This window comes from Nanorana parkeri, unplaced genomic scaffold, assembly GCF_000935625.1.
Source record: "Nanorana parkeri isolate BGI_ZX_2015 unplaced genomic scaffold, ASM93562v1 scaffold657, whole genome shotgun sequence".
NCBI lineage: Eukaryota > Metazoa > Chordata > Amphibia > Anura > Dicroglossidae > Nanorana > Nanorana parkeri.
This window is the reverse complement of record NW_017306925.1, coordinates 747,848-765,070: the sequence shown is the minus strand read 5'-3', so window position 1 is coordinate 765,070 and position 17,223 is coordinate 747,848. Positions and strand designations below refer to the sequence as shown.

At 39.6% G+C, this 17,223-nt stretch overlaps 1 protein-coding gene across 1 annotated transcript in view; it reads left to right on the top strand.

Annotated features, from left to right (window-relative positions):
• The window catches only part of LOC108792550 (solute carrier family 12 member 9-like), a 165,820-nt gene that overhangs the window by 90,268 nt on the left and 58,329 nt on the right, over positions 1-17,223 (top strand). The window contains exon 8 of the mRNA XM_018563348.1: positions 1,183-1,265. Within this exon, the coding sequence (XP_018418850.1) occupies positions 1,183-1,265 (83 nt within the window). The remainder of the gene's footprint in view (positions 1-1,182; positions 1,266-17,223) is intronic.

Below are 17,223 nucleotides of genomic sequence, written 5' to 3'. Positions count from 1 at the left end.
CCCACACACACCACACCGCAACCCCAATTTTTTTGAGTTGCGAGGTTAATCTCCCCGCAGGCTCTTGTAATTTTGTTTTATGGCTGTGATGCAGCGGGCAGAACTATGCACAGCTGCATCATCCATTCTTAGGATCTGTGAATGAAGCAGCAGAGGGATTCATAGTTCTCAATGGTACACAACTGCGCTGTCAGCGCACTTGGAGTTCATTGACACTTCTTCCCGTCCCACTGAAAGTCTGTACCTTGGTACAGATAGTGGCTGGAAGGAAGACTTTGCAGGATCCTGAGCATTACCTGCAATGCACTGATCAGGGTTGCAATGCTTTGCAGGCTCAAATGCAAAAAAATAATGACTGGGTATTTTTTTTTATTAGTATGGGTGCATTTATTCTTTTTTTTTTTTTTAAAAGGTGGACAATGCCTTTAAGTGATCCTCTACTTTAAGTTTGTTAACTCTTGTTTTATTTATTATTGTTTTACTTTATATACAATTTTAATGATGCAAATACATATTTACTACATAAGAAAAGATTTCCCAGTGCACTAAAGGTTTGCAAAAAAGACAGCACAGCAGAATCAGCCTGCTTTGTGGCAGGAGTTGTCTGATTGAAACTGCAGACTGAGCCATCTGATACAGAATGATTCATCTATCAGACCTGTTCATTCCCATGTGACCCATTCATTTATTTACTATTACTGTTGTAACTGCTGCTTTTTTTCATACGTGGTATTGTTCAGTCTATATTAAAAGTGGTTCATAAGTTGGTAAATGGTGGTGATCACTATTCAAAACACTGTTCCTGTACAATGATAAATATTGAAGGATACTGCATGCCTTTAATATCTATTTATTTTTTACCTATGCACTTGCTATTGAATTTATGTTTGTTTGTCAGACAGCAGAACACAGTGTACAACGCTATGTACTGTAAATGTAGCCACTAAATACTAAACCGAATGTAACTCACTAAGTAGCAGTGGCCACACTATGGCACTGTATATCTTTTGTAATTTATAGATCACATTATTCTTTTACATTCAGTCAACATACTTTGGCCCTGAACATTGTTGTAAGTGATCCATATACAAGTATTGTAGGTTTATCAAAGCCGATTGAGATTTAAAAGTATTTCAAATAAGTTAACTAAACCCAGGCTAATGGTTCGTATTTTTTTTACAGGGAATCTCCTAATGCCAGCAAATGTGACATCCCGAGGAGGTAACCCATGGGTATCTGTCATCATTTCCTGGTTCTTGGTTCAGGTAATAGTTTATGAATTGTCATATACAATGAAAAGTGTAAACTATGTGAAAGTCTGCATGTAGCCTTCTAATACATAAAGCACCTCATCTGTCACAAAATAACAGAACCGTTGCTTTACACCTTTTATTTAAGAAGAACTAAAGTACGCTGGGAGAGGGTGGGCTGTTGCCATAATGTGCAAGTATACACAGGATATTCATGCATTATGCATAATTACCTCTTACCTCCAACAGTAGCAGGTCTCTACTCACAGTCATTGCTCTGTCCTCCTCCGTCGCCATAGTCCCCACCACTTCATCTTGTAGGTTCCACCTCATTCTTCTTCAGTCATTGGGTGGCCATGTGTCATGTAATTACTGCACATGTGCACAGGAATTACATTATCCCCACAACCTGGTTCCATTCTCTGCATCTCATAGATACTGGGAATGAGCTGTACACTATGCAGTGTACATTGTACATAGGGAAAAAAAGGCTAGAGTGTTCCCTCCTCCAGCAATAGCAGGTTTAGACTCACAGTCACTACTCTGTCCTCTGCAGTCATCATCTTTACCACCACTTCATCTCTTAGGTTCCACCTCACTATTTTTTGGCCATTGAGCGGCCATTTGTGTTGTCATTTCTGAGCATGTGCACAGGAATCACATTGCCCTCACAACCTGATTCCATTCTCAGCATGTTATAGATGCTGGGAATGAGCTGAGCATGACTACTGCACTTCACGTGCCCCATGCAGTGTGCATAAATGATAAATGATCTTCTTTGTCTATGGGGTCTATTCACTAAGCCGCCGAGGGCAGCCGAGTGAATGACCGATCAGAAGTGAAGTGAGCCAAACACTGAAGTAATTTGTGAATAGCCCGTACAGCACCCCTTCGGTTCTACTGAACCGAAGGGGTCCTGGGGCCGAAGCTAGCCGAAGGATCGGCCGAAGCTACGGCCAGATCCTTCGGCAGCTTCGTGAATAGACCCCTATGTGTTTTAATATATGCCTTGTGTTATATTTAACAAGGCTGGATTCAACCGTAAACATATAACCCTGGTGAAAAGTGGAAACATATCTAAAGCTAAATCATTTTATTGTATTTTGTATGGAGTAGAAGAAGGGTTAGAACCCCTGTGAGGTTTTTATTCCCGTGTCCCCAATGGGAATATTCACCTGCTCTTTGTTCTGCCTTCCATTGTCACTGGGACTGGAATTTAGGGGGAATTCCAAAATTTTGAGTTATCACAAGGACAGGAGTAGAGGGCGAATAATGCAATTAGCACATTTGTTCCAGTGGCAACTGTCTTGGAAGGGATTTCCCTCACATTATAGATATATCCTCTAACCTCCTGTTATGTTTATAGGTTGGAAGGTTAAAGTAAATCTCCCCAATGGAACCCGTAAAAAATTGATGGGGATTTTCTCTATTCCTCAAAGTTTCCGAAACAAAAAAAGGTTTTGGATTTGGATATACTTGTAGTTGTGGGGGGAAAATGGATCATCCATATCTATACGGAGAATATGTTTGTGGTCAAAAAAGGTAATAATAAACAGGGCAATACTACATAACATATTTTCAATAACATATTTTCTTTAAGACAAGGTAAACGTACTATAGCAGTAAACTTCTTTTAAAGAAAAACTGTTGTCAGATTATTAATTCTTACAAAAAACTTTGCATAAGATTATATGTGCATGTAACATATATCATGCCTGTTATTTACTGTTAAACTCCCCCCCCCCCTCCCAGTTCTGAGACTGCTGCCTGGTGCCGCCATGGATATGATGTCAGCAGCCCTGCCAGACTCAAGTGATACTGTAGACTATTCCCCTTCCCACCTTTCCCAACAGCTACATAAAACATTACATAGGGAGATGGGGGGGAATGGCAGAGGAGCTGAGCCAGCACAGAGAGAGGTTAGACACTCCCAGAAGAGAAAGAGGGCTATGACATGTAAGGAGAGAGGGGGACTGTGCTAGGGATATTGACTTTGCTGGAGTAGTCACATTTTCATGCAAGTTCAAAGGCACACTGCAAGTAAAGAAAAAAAATATTGTTAATAAAATAAAACACAAGTAAGCCTTTCAATTACTTGATTTTTGTATACTTTTATCTGCAGTTAGGTTGGTGACAGGGTCTCTTTAAATATATTAGGCTTAGTCTTGCATTTTTGTTATAGTAGTGCACAAATAATACCTAACTATATTCTCACCCAGTTGTTGAAAAATATGATAAAGCCTTCAATTCTCTGAAATCAAGTCCATATCTGTCAACATAAATAGTTGCTGGGAAAGACTATGCCCTTGTCAGTTACAAAATATGATTGTGTATCTTTTAGTCACCATTATAATTAAGGATATGTACAGAATAATAAATATTATTACACAGAATGTGTTGTCTTCCCTAGCATGCATTTTATTGCATTATACATTTGGATGATATATTTTATATAAAGTGTTTACATATTATACAGCACTTTAGAGAGTACATCAGAATAATTCCCATTCACCTGTATATTATTCTGAACCAGCACAACATTGATCCTTTCTCAAGGCAGAAGGTTTCATCTATCAGGGATGAAGAACTAAGAACTGTGACTGTGCCAAAAGCAGTTCATAATGTGTACTGCACTGGCCAATGATCAATATACAGAACAGTATTATCCAACCTAAACTGATAACCACAGAATATTAATAGTAATATAGGGATGCTCAGATACAAGTTTAGATACCAGTGCAGATACTTGGCATTTTCATGAGAACTACCAGGGTTGCAGCGGTTGCAGTTGGGACCTGGCTCTGGCGCTCCACCACTGTCCTGAAATCATTAGTCTGTATTGTTTTAGAAAAAACTGTCACATGACACTAAACAAAAATGTATCAGTACTTGTATCTGTGAGTACTTGGGCAAGTATCAGTACTCGTACTTGAAAAAATGGTATTGGTGCATCTCTTTATTTATATTTATTTAAAAAAAATCATACATTAAAACAGGGATGCACAAATCCCAGGAGCTCCGTATGCTCCTTACAAATGACATCTGCCTCCTAACTTTTGAGTTTTTCTCTACTCTAGTCTTGGAGCTGGAAAAGTATCTGTACATGTCCTTTTATGGTACCTGGTATCTGAACATCCCTAAATATAACAATTATATTAACTCATTCAGGACCGCGTACGTAAATAAACAGCATCCTGAAAAAGTTATACCAGTGCGATGGCTGTTCACATACAAGTGATCTGGCAGCTATAGAGCCGCCCGATCGCTTGTACGGTGCCTGGTAATTGCACCCCCTCCTCGTCGCCCCTGACAGCTATCCTGGGCTCTACTGTCCCTCCGGACCGGCACGGCAGGCCTGTTCACCTTGAACAAAGGAAGATCAGCACACTCCCAGCGACTGATCTCCCCTCCGATCACTGAACCTGGAAGCGACATGTATTACACCACTTCTGGTTTCAGTATGTAATTTCTCCAGCTGCTGTAGCCAGAGAACAAGCTGATAACGCAGATCTGTGCTTCATCGGCTATTTTGGGGTTTCTAGGTGACATTTATTCTAATAGATCCCTGATATCTACATAAAGAGGACCTATCAAATCCTCTTTGCGTGTTAGTGGGGGAGTTGAACATTTTGTAAAATTATTTTGACATTTATTTAATTTAATATTATTTTTAAAACTGTTATTTTTATTTTTGTTACTTTACTTTAATTGCTATCACATAGGGGGGCTTACAAGCCCCCCATGTGATAGCAGATTAGTAGTGACAAGTACTCTCTAAGGTGATACTGGGGGTCCAAAAGACCCCTAGTGTCACCTTTACACTTTAAATAAGCGATTAAAGTGCAGATCGCACTTCATTAGCTTATTGCTGGACTTCAGGAGCCACTTGAAAATTTTCCTATCCAATAATTACCCAGATGATTTTGCAAGATAATTTTATGTTAACTCATTTTAGGCATATATGCTACACTATCTGAATATTTGATATCATTGCTGAGCATTAATCAGCATTGGTAATGTCATATATTGTTTGTGTTAAATATGATGCATGTATAATAGGGCTGCTTTATGGAGTCTGGTGGAATGGTATCATTGTTACATGTCATTAATAAATATTAGAGAAAACTAACACCTGGTAGCCATAGTTTGCAAAGGCTACAGGGATTGTAATTATATGCTTTTGACTTCTGGGATTGGTAGCAATATTGCCTTGTCAGACATTTGTTGGACTCTGTGTTAATTCTACTACAGTGTTGTTCCAGTTCGGCTCCTTTTTGTGTGATCCAATATTACACTTGCTTAGTACGTGCAAACAGTTTTCAATAATTGATCTTTTCAAACAAGACTGATTTATCAGTTGAGTAGTAATTATATACCTGATTAAAGCTTGGCCCTCCCCCACAGCTCTCTCCTTACTATGGGTCAGTATGCACCAAATACAGTTCTGTCTAACACCTTAGCCTCCAACAGCCTTGCATTGATTTCTCAGAGATCAGTTATGTTCAGGCAGGGTGTCCTGACAGACTGGTGGTCACACTGCCTGCCGTGGAGGAAATTGATAAGGGGGAACATTTGATGATATAAAAAATGCACACAAAAAAACTGAAATTGAAGTAAAAGGCAAAATGAAAGGGATGATCTGAAATCAGCAGCAGGCTACCACGTAGTTTTTATTGGAAAAAATGCTAATGTGTAAAAGTGTTATATTACAGTCTTGGCATGTTTTTTTCCATTTGGAATATGTATTCCAATGATTGTACATTTATTGTTATATGAGTAATATAAATAAATAAATACATCAATGCCAGCATACCTGTTCTTGCTGTATAAGAAAATAATATACTTGTTAACAAATGTATTACATTACATTGAAATAGGAGATATGGATATGAATTTCAGTAGCTAGAATATCTAAAGACACACTGTTGGGCTGCTGTATTTGGGCAGTTTTATCACAATTTCATCATCTCATCTCATCAGTTAGCACTGGAAATCGGATTTAGAGGCTGGAGATACATTGTACTGAAATAAAATAGGGCTCTATGTGTCCCCATAGCCTTGGAGATGCCTTTGCAGTACTCCATTGGAAAGTGAGGGTTCATGAGATTGGCACACCTTGTCTTTTTGATAAAGACTTCCAATGCACAGAATTCCTAATTTCTTGCTGCAACCAGGACATTTTTTTATCATTTCTCCTGATATGTATTAATTTCTGTAAAACATACACACATACTAAAATATTAAGGCATAAGTAATGGGTGTTTTCTTAGTTTAAATTTTTACTGTAGGAAGTAAAGTAAGTTGGTTGGTTGGGGGATAAAAGGGGCATAAAAATTAGACTAGAAGCGAGGTTGGCAGGAGCCATACAAAAGAGCCATACAAAAGTTGCTACACTGAGGGAAGACAGTATGCCTTTCATACAGTATCTGCCCAGTATGAGGAGTCAGAATGTAGATAGATGGATGATGTGTGTGTGGCTTCCCAAGATGAGCTCTGAGACCAGTGGGTGAAAGTTAATGTGTGTCTGCAGAGGATGGGACTGTATTACAGATGGTCCCACTCAGAGAACCCATGTAGTTCTACAGGACCCAGCCTGGCGGCACTGGCAAACTGCAGCTTGGAATCTCCTGATGATGTAAAAAATGGTTTAGGCTTAAAAGATGTAGTGATGTTGTTATGTTTCCCCCTTCAATTTATGTATGGCCCTCTGAGCTTATTGTGAAAGTTTTCAACTGTGCAGGAATGGGGCCTTACACATAAACATTTTAAACAATGTAATGTATGTATATCCTGAAAATCAGTCTATATAGAACTGTAATATTATAAAGTGTGATAATTTCTGAACTTAATTTGTTCTAGTTGGCAAGAGTGTCCTTGAGAATTTCAACAGTTTTCATCTCTGTGGACCAAGCTAAAAATGTGTACTTTATCTTAGGAAAGAAATTTTGTTTGCTACACTGTCATTGGCAGCCAGTGCAGTGATAATGGTACACCTTTTCTTCATTGATTAGTCATTATAATACAGTTAATCTTGTAGCTCTGCCACTATTGAACCAAAAGCTGTAATTTGCTCTGAAGAAAATGTGATTAAAGAAACCTGTTGTTTTTACATAGTGCCCATTGCATAAAAAAAAACGTAAGTTAAAAACATGGCTTGTAGAGAACATAGCATAATTAGCTATTTAGAGCATAAACAGTTTCTTAGATTTTAGGCTTAAGACCTCATTCACACCGAGCTATAGGCTTTTCAGTGCTGATTTGAGCTGATCGACTTTGAGCGAGATTGAGCTACATTGAGCTACAGTGCACATTATGTAGCGCTTCTTTTGGCAGTCTATCAAACAGTCTATTGGGGCCAAATAGCTCAAAATTAGCTGAAAAATAGCTCATGTTTGAACAACAAGCTTCACCTACAAGCTACAGGTGACATTGAGCTGCAAGATGTGAACATCTCTATTGAAATGCATTGGAAGAGCTACATTGAGCATCATTATTTGAGTGCTTTTTTTTAGCAGAAATCGCGCTACAAAACGCTCAGTGTGAATGGGGTCTAAGATGTCAGTCTGATCAGAGAGAAAGACGTAGAGGTTGATTTACTACAGGGAAATAGGCTGTTCAATGGAATTTTTCCTTAGGCCTCATTCACGCAGCGTAGAGTGGGCCCGTACAGATCTGTGCGGCGTGCACGGCCGTATCGGGCCGTTCCCAGGAAGGACAGGTGCTGCGTGTGATTATACGCAGCGGCCTGTTCTTCCCTATGGGAGGACGCAGCCATATACTGTTGTACTGTCATCTGATCTGCACATCCGTGCGGGTGTCTGTACTCGGACGCAAACAGGATGGATCCTGTCTGCGTTAGAGCATGGACACCCGCACGGATGTGCAGCTCGGGTAAGCGTACGACAGCACCTGCCGCAGGGTCCTACCGCCTCGCCCAGCCTCCTGATCTGTGACAGGAGCCTGAGCGGTGTGCGGAGGAGAGATGACGGCCACTCACAGCGCTCTCCTCCCGCAGATCTCGGCCCTCCTGTGACATTTTCTCTCCTCCCCGCTGAAACACAGAGCCGCACCCAGTGGGGAGGGGAGAAATCACAGATGCACCGCATTTTGCCAAAAGTGCCATTTTCGGTCGATATGTTTCGGCGGCCGATATAACGGTGCATCCCTAATTATTATTTATAGTAATAACACAAGAAATTGATGATTCAGTGAGTATCTTATTTCCTTGGGGGATTTCCCTTGTTGGAAACAATTGGGCCATTCTTTATGAGTTTTTTTTTGCCTTCCCCACGATCAACAGTGCATATAAAGTTCTGTATATGGAGGTTTTCAGTTTATTTCAGTAACTGTGGCACTAACAGCAGCGAGCCATAACTACCCTTCTGTTTCCCCCTCTCTATTGGCTAAATAATTGTTTTCATGCTCAGTGACAATCCAGATGTCTAATGGCAGTTCGAATGCATATGCACATCTGACCACCATCGTAAATCTATGGAGACCTTAAGTCCATCTTAAAATATGTCAGCGTACTAGAAACTGATTTTTCTTTTTATTGGGTGTATTCTGGCATAGTGCAGAAAGCAACAATGCTTTATATCATTTCATGGAGTATACTGTTTTGATATAAGCAACTGGCATGAACTGTACTAACCTTGTGGCCACCCACTGATGAATTATTATGTTTAGGTAGACCTTGTCCCTCTCTAAAACATAGCGTATCATAAAATGTCAAAATGATGATAACTGGCTTCTTCTGTATTATGCATTGCAGCAAACAGATGTCCAGTTTAAGGTGCAAGTACAAGCAGTACTGACTGCACAATACTGACACGTTCTTTGTGTTAATGCACAGACCCCAAAGCATAGATTCAGTACATATTATGCTGTGCACCTGTTTTTCACTCACTTAACTGTTTACAGAAAATGTTTGTACAGCTATAAAAATGATAGATGTGCTTTACAAGAGAACAGTAAAATAAAAAGCAATTGGAAAATAAACCAACAGCATGTTACTGTGTGCAATGTCTCTTCAGAACTGTAGCTCTGGGCCTTGTATTGGATGTATGTGTACAGGGCGTAGGTAGCCTCTTGGCATTCCCTCACTCCAATTGTTCCTATATATAGAACCAATAATTAGTATGTTTATTGGAGCTAGAACCATCTAATTGTCAGAATCACAATCACAAATGGATGATGGCATTTGTATATAGTGTACAAATTGTCTTTTGCCATTATGTGAAATATGAGATAGCTGAAAATGGATTAATCAGTTTGCTCTCTCCGTGTAGAAGTGGCTATGTATATGACTACACACCTGTTTCTCAAAAGGTCCATGATTTACCAAAAAAGCTTGTACAGCCATAAAAATAACAGATGCACCTTACAAGAGGCATAAAAGAACAGTAAAGGGAACACCAATTGAAAAATAAACAATCAGGATGTTTTTCAGTGTCATGCCTTTCCAGCTCTGCAGAGTTAATCTGACAGCAGAGATTGCGCTTTCACCTGTAATATGATCAGACTCAGACTATTCTTATTTTGCAAAATCAGGTTAACCGCCCACTAAATGAATCATGGCATACTGCCAGGGGGTCAAAAAGACACCCTAAACATAATTTAACTGATGGAGACTTTGCTGCTAGTAAAATCATGTGTATAGTCCAGTATGGTGCAGTTACATGCATGTTGGTTGACTGTCTTATCTGTTTTCAGATGGGTGTCTCTATTTGTGTGGCGTTGGGGTGTTGTAGTATTGTATTGTATAAGTATTATAACTTGCTTTAGGGACTGATTTATACATATAGTTGCAATCCTAAAATTGCTATGTTGGCCATACACTGATAAATGATTATTTTTTCAGCGTAAAGATGATCCAATGTGTTCCTTCTGACTCAACTAACCACTGCTTTTGAAAAAAGATAATGCTTGAATAACATACATTTTCCTGCACACAGGAAACTTTCTGCAACAAGTGTTGTAGTGAAACATTTTTGAGTATTTATTATTCACATACTACTTACTTATCTCAAGTTGTCATCATAGATATAGGCAAAGAAATTGCAAATGTGCATCTAGCATTAATCAGTGACTCTAGCAGAACTCTTGGCAAAAATAATTATATTAGAATATCAACTTTATAACCACATGTTCTACTTTACTTTTATAGTGGCAAGCAGCTTTCGTGTCTGTAGCTCAGTCCCTCATGGTACACACATATCTGATGGGTGACCAAATTTGCAGCTGAATTTCTGTTTCTTCAGTTGGCCCTCCTACCCCACTGCTGATTGGCCACTGAACAGTATTGCACCGATGATGTCATCCCCATGCTATACATTCCTGTGAGCAACCTTCCGGTGTTAGATTGACAGCACTGCCCAAGATATTAGAGCTTGATTGGCATACATTGCTTGCCCTACTTCTCTCAGTCTGTATTTCAGTGTCCTGGGAAATACAGAAGCTAATTTAAAGACAGATTTACAGTAGTTGCTATGGCAGTATTTCAAATTATACAAGAATTATTTCAAGTCTAGACCTAGGAACTTGTACAACCAGAATCTCTGAGAGACCTAAGAAAACATGTCATACTTCTTAAGTTTAGAACATGGCAAAGAGGGACATTCTGGTGCATGCTACAGCAAAAAAATGGGTGCGACTACATTGTGTGGAATATTGGGTTTAGCTTAAAGGGGCAAAGTAAATTAAAGTCTAAGATTATTCACTGCATATACTGCATACACTGTCACAGTCCTTGTATCGACAAGGCAGAGTCTTACAGACATACATAAACCAACGGGACCAAGGATAATTTTTTTAGAAATGAGCCTCTTCCATTACATATACTTTTCAATACACAGAATGTAGACAGATAGCAAACATTTGTCTGAGCCTATCTTCATGAAGAAATTGATTAAAATAATTGGAAAGACTAAATAGTAACCAGAGCTTTTGAGTAAATACCCTGGTCGAGACTATATAATGTACAGCACAACGTATGTAGTGCAGTTAAGAGAACAATCTAGTGTTGGTGGCTAGTGGGAGAAAAAAAAGCCCATATCAGTATTCATAAACACCCCCCAGCATTTTGTTAGTGTCATTTAAAAAAACCCTGTTCTGCCTCCCCAGTCTAAGCATTGAAAGTGTGATCTTTGTAAATTACAGTTGAGATGGCAGTATTCTCAGTGGTGTTGGCAGACAGTGACTCAATCCATATGACACCTTGAAGGTCGTTCAGAAGTTTAATCCAAACTGCAGATATTTACAACAGCAAACATAGGATAGGTCAAAAGATCATAATAAGATCCACGCAGCAATGGACATGTGGCTGAGATGCAGACTGGAGCATAATGAAATAGGGTGGAGCTATCTACAAAGAGGGATACCTGAACTATGGAGAGGGGTGGAGACAAATACCAGAGACAGATAAAGCAAATATTTAAAGACATATCACAAAGCATGTACCATGACAGGTTTCAATGGGATTAGTCACTTGTGTCAGTGACTTGTAATTACCTGTAAAACACAGAGTCTCTGTCCCTCGCTAGCTCCTGATGTCAGCACAGGATGGAGTGCAATTAAAGTACTGTTGGGCAGGAGATCACTTCACCTGACAGTACTTGCATAGAACGGGTGCCAGGTGTTGGAATGAAATTTCCAGCACCTGACACTGGGACAAGTCCTGAACCCAAAGGAATTCCAGGACAGTCCTGTGAGATCCAGAACAGTTGGGAGGTACTGTATGCATTAATGCGGACTTTTACACTCAAAAATCAAATTCTACCAATGCATCCCTCTATTCAAATACTTACACTTGCAGAGCATTCTCTTCCTGCTTTGAAAAGGCAAAATGAGTTCAGTTTGCCTTGTCATCAGCATAGCATTGCTGGGAAATCTCATCTGTAATCTCACAAGATCTTAGGAAAAGGCATTTTCCTCACCTGATATGATGTGCATGGTCACATGTCCTAGTCACATGTGCCAGAAATCCAGGAAGTAAAAGGGGAGCTAGTAATCTGCCCTTAGCAAACATGGCCACTGTGAGAAGACTGGGCAAGAAAAGAAAAATAAGGTATGCAAAGAATACAAAGCCGGCAATTATCTAGAAGTATGTGTTTGTAGATTGGTATTACTAAACATTTCTAAAGGTGTGTTTGTTGTTATTTTAAAGGGGTTATGGGTTAAGGTCTGCTTTAAGTAGTTAACGTGACCAGCATCTATATGAAGTGTACTATCAGTTTTATCTGGACTGACCCTTTACTACCCAATAAGCCTCTGACATTTGATAATTGAGAGGCAGGACGTATTATAACAAGGGACCTAACTTAATATTACCTTTAGGAGAATCCAAAGATGTGTGTATAGTTCAGGCCTAGGATCCATGATATATAAGGATTGATTTGATGACTAAAATAGGTATGTGGAGGTACCTTGAGCTACATGCATTCAACATTGTTGTTTCTTCTACACTTTTCAGGCCAGGTCAGCAACACTTTCAGGAAAGGTTGTACTTAGAAATAACAAAATTTGGGCATATTTAAAATTGACCTTTACTAGACTGTTACAATACAGCAATGATAACTGTCTTGCAGAGCACATCATTAAAATGAAGGGGTGAATACCTTTCTAAAATCTGATAATTCCCTTTACAAGAGAAATCATGTGACCAAAAGCTTAGGCATTTGCACATTTGGCTGCAATGAAGAGAGAAAGGATATCAGCCCTTCTATTACTCTTTATTTTTCCACCCAAATTAATTTAAGATAGCTTTTTATTATTGTTTGTATATAGGTCCATTTTAAAAGATAAGTGCCTACAGAAACCAACAGGGTCCTGCCACATCTCTTATGTACAGGTTATCTCATGTCTCTACCCTTATATATGACTCCCAGTGGTAAGAGGTAATTGACCATTTAGAAGTACCTTGTCTCGGTTATCCTCGTGCACCTGAACTGTTATTTATTCCTGATTTTCATGTAAAGCTGCCACACTCAATGTGATGGAGTGTTAAACATATTATCCATCAAGGGCAAACTGATGCAGGGAAGCAAGAGGTGAGGGGGGCTGAGAGAAGATGGAAGAGAGGCAGATAATGAACACTGAGGATGGAGTGCTTTAAACACATTAACCCTTTGTTTGGCTGTTTATTTGCCACTCAGATAAGCAGTATTAGGGAACTATGCTAAAGCAAAAATAGGAGATAAACCAATGAGGGCCTGAAAAGTGAAGTACAGTGATGAGACCTGTTAAAAAGGATTTGAAATGTAACCCTTTGTTTGGCTGTTTATTTGCCACACAGATAAGCAGTATTAGAGAACTATGCTAAAGCAAAAACAGGAGATAAACCAACGAGGGCCTGAAAGTGAAGTACAGTGATGGGACCTGTTAAAAAAGATTTGAAATTTTGGCCAATGAATAAAACTAAACAACTTCTACACTAATTTTTTGCATATTATAATCCAACAAAAATTAAATTTGTAACTCTTTGATTGCTTTTTTGACACCCAAATAAGCAGTATTAGAGAACTATGCTATAGCAAAAACAGAAGACATGATAATAATCCAATGAGAGCAATACCATTGCAATACAGAGATGGGACCTGTTAAAAAAAAGATTAAAAATGTTGGCCATTGAATAGAATTAGACAAGTTCTCCAGTCATCTTTGCACAATATAATCCAACATAAATAGTTTACTAGCAAAAAGTTCTACTGATCATTTTTGCCACTCTTAACTTGGAAAATGTGGTGTTTTTTATTCAGAGGGATGATAGAGAAGGAATCTTCCTTAAGGTGTTATAGCTGTTAACTGGGGGTAAAGTTGACTTTCCTATCATACTGTCTAGAGAAAAACCTAGGTTTGAAGTAGTACCAACCTTCAAAAGTATAGCATAGAGACACAGTTTTCCCATTTCTTTTTGTCTGTCCCTGGGAAACAAGCCTTTCCAGAGGTGTCCTGGCCACCCACTGCAGTGCAGGGGTGTCACTAGCACTGGGCACTCAAGCCATGTACCCTGCATCTCTTAAGGATTCTCCGGATGTTGTGACTTCCTTTTTTTCAATTTTTCCCAAGTTGCGATGTTGCAGTGCAATCTGTATTGCAGTCACTGGATCAGACCTCAGACACAGCGGTTATACAGAGCCCAGAAAGGCTCCCCTAATCTCCTCCTTGGCTCTGATGACACAGCTGAGGGGGGGGGGGGACTCACTGTGCCCTGCCACTGTATTTAAGGTCTGGTAAGTGGGGTCAGGGGGTCTGTGGTCTGTACTAGGTGGAGAGATGTCTGTACAGTGGGGGGAGGCAGCCTGTATTGGGGGAAAAGGTACATACAGGGAGAATATTGGGGAGGGCATGCTCCTGATGCCTGCACTCCTAAACACCTTTCCTCTTTGTGTTATGTACTCCTGATCTCTGTTTATTATGCACTCATGACCCCTGCACTCTACGCCACGCATTTCTGACACCTGTGTTCTGCATTACACCTTCCTGATCTTTGTGGTCTGTGCGTTACGAATCACAACTGAGTAGACTCAGGTTCTGTTTAAACATAGCCTTTAAGCTCGTTTTACTGTTTCCACAATTTAGACACACCCACAATTCTCAGTGGCATGCTCGCTAGAAGGTTAATTTTGCAGCTGGTTTTATCTTTTAATTAGCTGTTTAGTCTTTTTTTTGCTGGAATTGTGTTTTAAGTGTTAGGGTTAGTTAGACTCAGTTTACTAAGGTAGATAAGTGAGAAGTGATGTATGTTTGAAAAGCTTTGTAAAATATTGCTACGATGGATTAAAGTGGATAGGCTTTCTGGCATTACCACAGCTGCAATGTTTTCTAGATAGCATTAACAGTCCACTGACGGAGGTAACTTTTCCCCTGGAATTGCTCTTTAAACTGGAAAAGCCCTTTAAGAAAATGTGCCATCAATAACACCTATAATCTGTTTAAGTGCAGAGTTTTGTGCTTGGTCTATACAACAGCGAGTTGTTTAACTGCAGTAATTACGGTATCTTCTTCTGTCAGGTGCATAATGAACATATTGCTCTTTATCAAGGTACTCACCTTGCATTCCTTGAGAAAGAAATTCTATTTCTCCACAAATCCCAGTGCACTGGAACTGATTTTATGAACAAATAAGATTGAGAGCTAAAGTAGAGCTGCCTTTATTCTGATGGATGGTGTCTTCTCTCCATGCTCCGTTATTCAGTTAAAGAGTCATCACCATACAGCATGATGCTCCCAGACTGAGGGCCAGAAGTCAGCAGGCGATGGGTTATGGCCATGAACCTTACAGATAAATCACCAGTGTCGGCTTCACTTAAATAAGTCAATTCCCCCCAAACAGAAAGTGGCACTGCTATCTTTTTTCATTAATTTGTTTATTTTTCTGGGCATTTTTCTCCACTGCTTATCCAGACCCTTGAAAATGGAAGTGTACAGCAAATGCTAGCCATTAACCCATTTATGCCTGTCTAGGAACAACACAGCCACATGCACTGCAGTGTGTGCAAACCTGCAGCATCTGTGTTGCTAAACAGTGTATATAATTTTATGTGTCAGTTAGATGTTCAATTACTATGTAAAATCTTAAAGTATGGTGATGTTTAAATGTATTTTGGTAAACTTGTAGCAGGTGTCCTTTTTTACACTTGTGGAAAGATATTTTCTAAATTTGATAGATCGAATGCAGCCTTTGGAAATTCCTAGCTGCAAAAAGGACAATCAGATAATGACAGCCTGTTTGAACAATAAGACTGCATTTAAGAGGGGCTTCACCTCACTCTATATTTTAATTTAATTTTACTTCTACCTTTTACGTGGGGTATTCTTAATTTATATACTCATGTGCCCAGCAAATCCAGCTTTAGTCTACTGTGATCCGCTTCTCAGGTGCTGCACACCAAGTCCCGCTCCACTGCCATTTCTTCTGTCATTGCAAGCAAGCTGTGTCTTCTGGGTTCTTGCAGCTGGCCCACCGATAATATATGAATTTTGGCTACTTGGGTTGTGATGCAAAATAAAAGGCTACATTGCACATCTCCTCTCCAGTGTTGTTCATCCAACCACCTTCCTGTGAGCCTAGGCTATCATATACATGCCCCATGTGGGGGAGAGGGGGGGGGTGGGGGCGCCTCACAGTACTCCTGGACAGCACGGTGCTTACACATTATTACATGACCACCGGTTTGTCCAGGAGGAATGACTACCCACAGCCACCATTGGAAAGGATGATTGACTCATTACATCAGTGGACCAGTCAGAAGACTGCAGGGAAAAAGGTAAGTATAATTGGATTTTTGTAAAAAAAAAAAGTGGCAGTGAAAAGAGGAGTTAAGCCGATTTACAATATTAGGTCTAGTAACACCCAGTGGCGTAACGAGGAAACCGGCATTTATTTACAAAGTATTTGTTTGCAATTGTTAATTGTGACCGTTAATAATATGCCGTCCATTTCAGATTTACATTGTACGGAAATACTTGTCGTAGATACTGCAATATACCTCCTTGTTTTCATTGCTTATTGATCACTTTTGTATTGAAAAATTTTCAATAAAAAACGTATTCGATAAAAAAATAATAATATGCCGTCCATGGCAGTAAATGACGGATGGAATATTATTAACGGTCACAATTAACAATTTAAACTAAATACTTTGTCAATAAATCCCTGTTCCCTCAATAATACTGGTCTGTGCGCAAGCGCAGATGCTGAGGTCGGCAAATTCGACTACGTCAGCGTTCTCGACAGAACACGTTATCTGCGTTTAGTATCAGGGCATTCTCACGAGTATGAGTACTCGAGTACTCGTGAAAATTCCCAGTATTGGCACTGGTGCATCCCTACTTAAAAATATGATGTATGGCTGGGACTTGTAGTCCCGCATGATGATTATACAGCAATGCAGAATACCACCAGCTATGCAGGACTACAAGTCCCAGCAAGACATTATAATAAAAGTCAGCTATGCAGAATACCACCAGCACC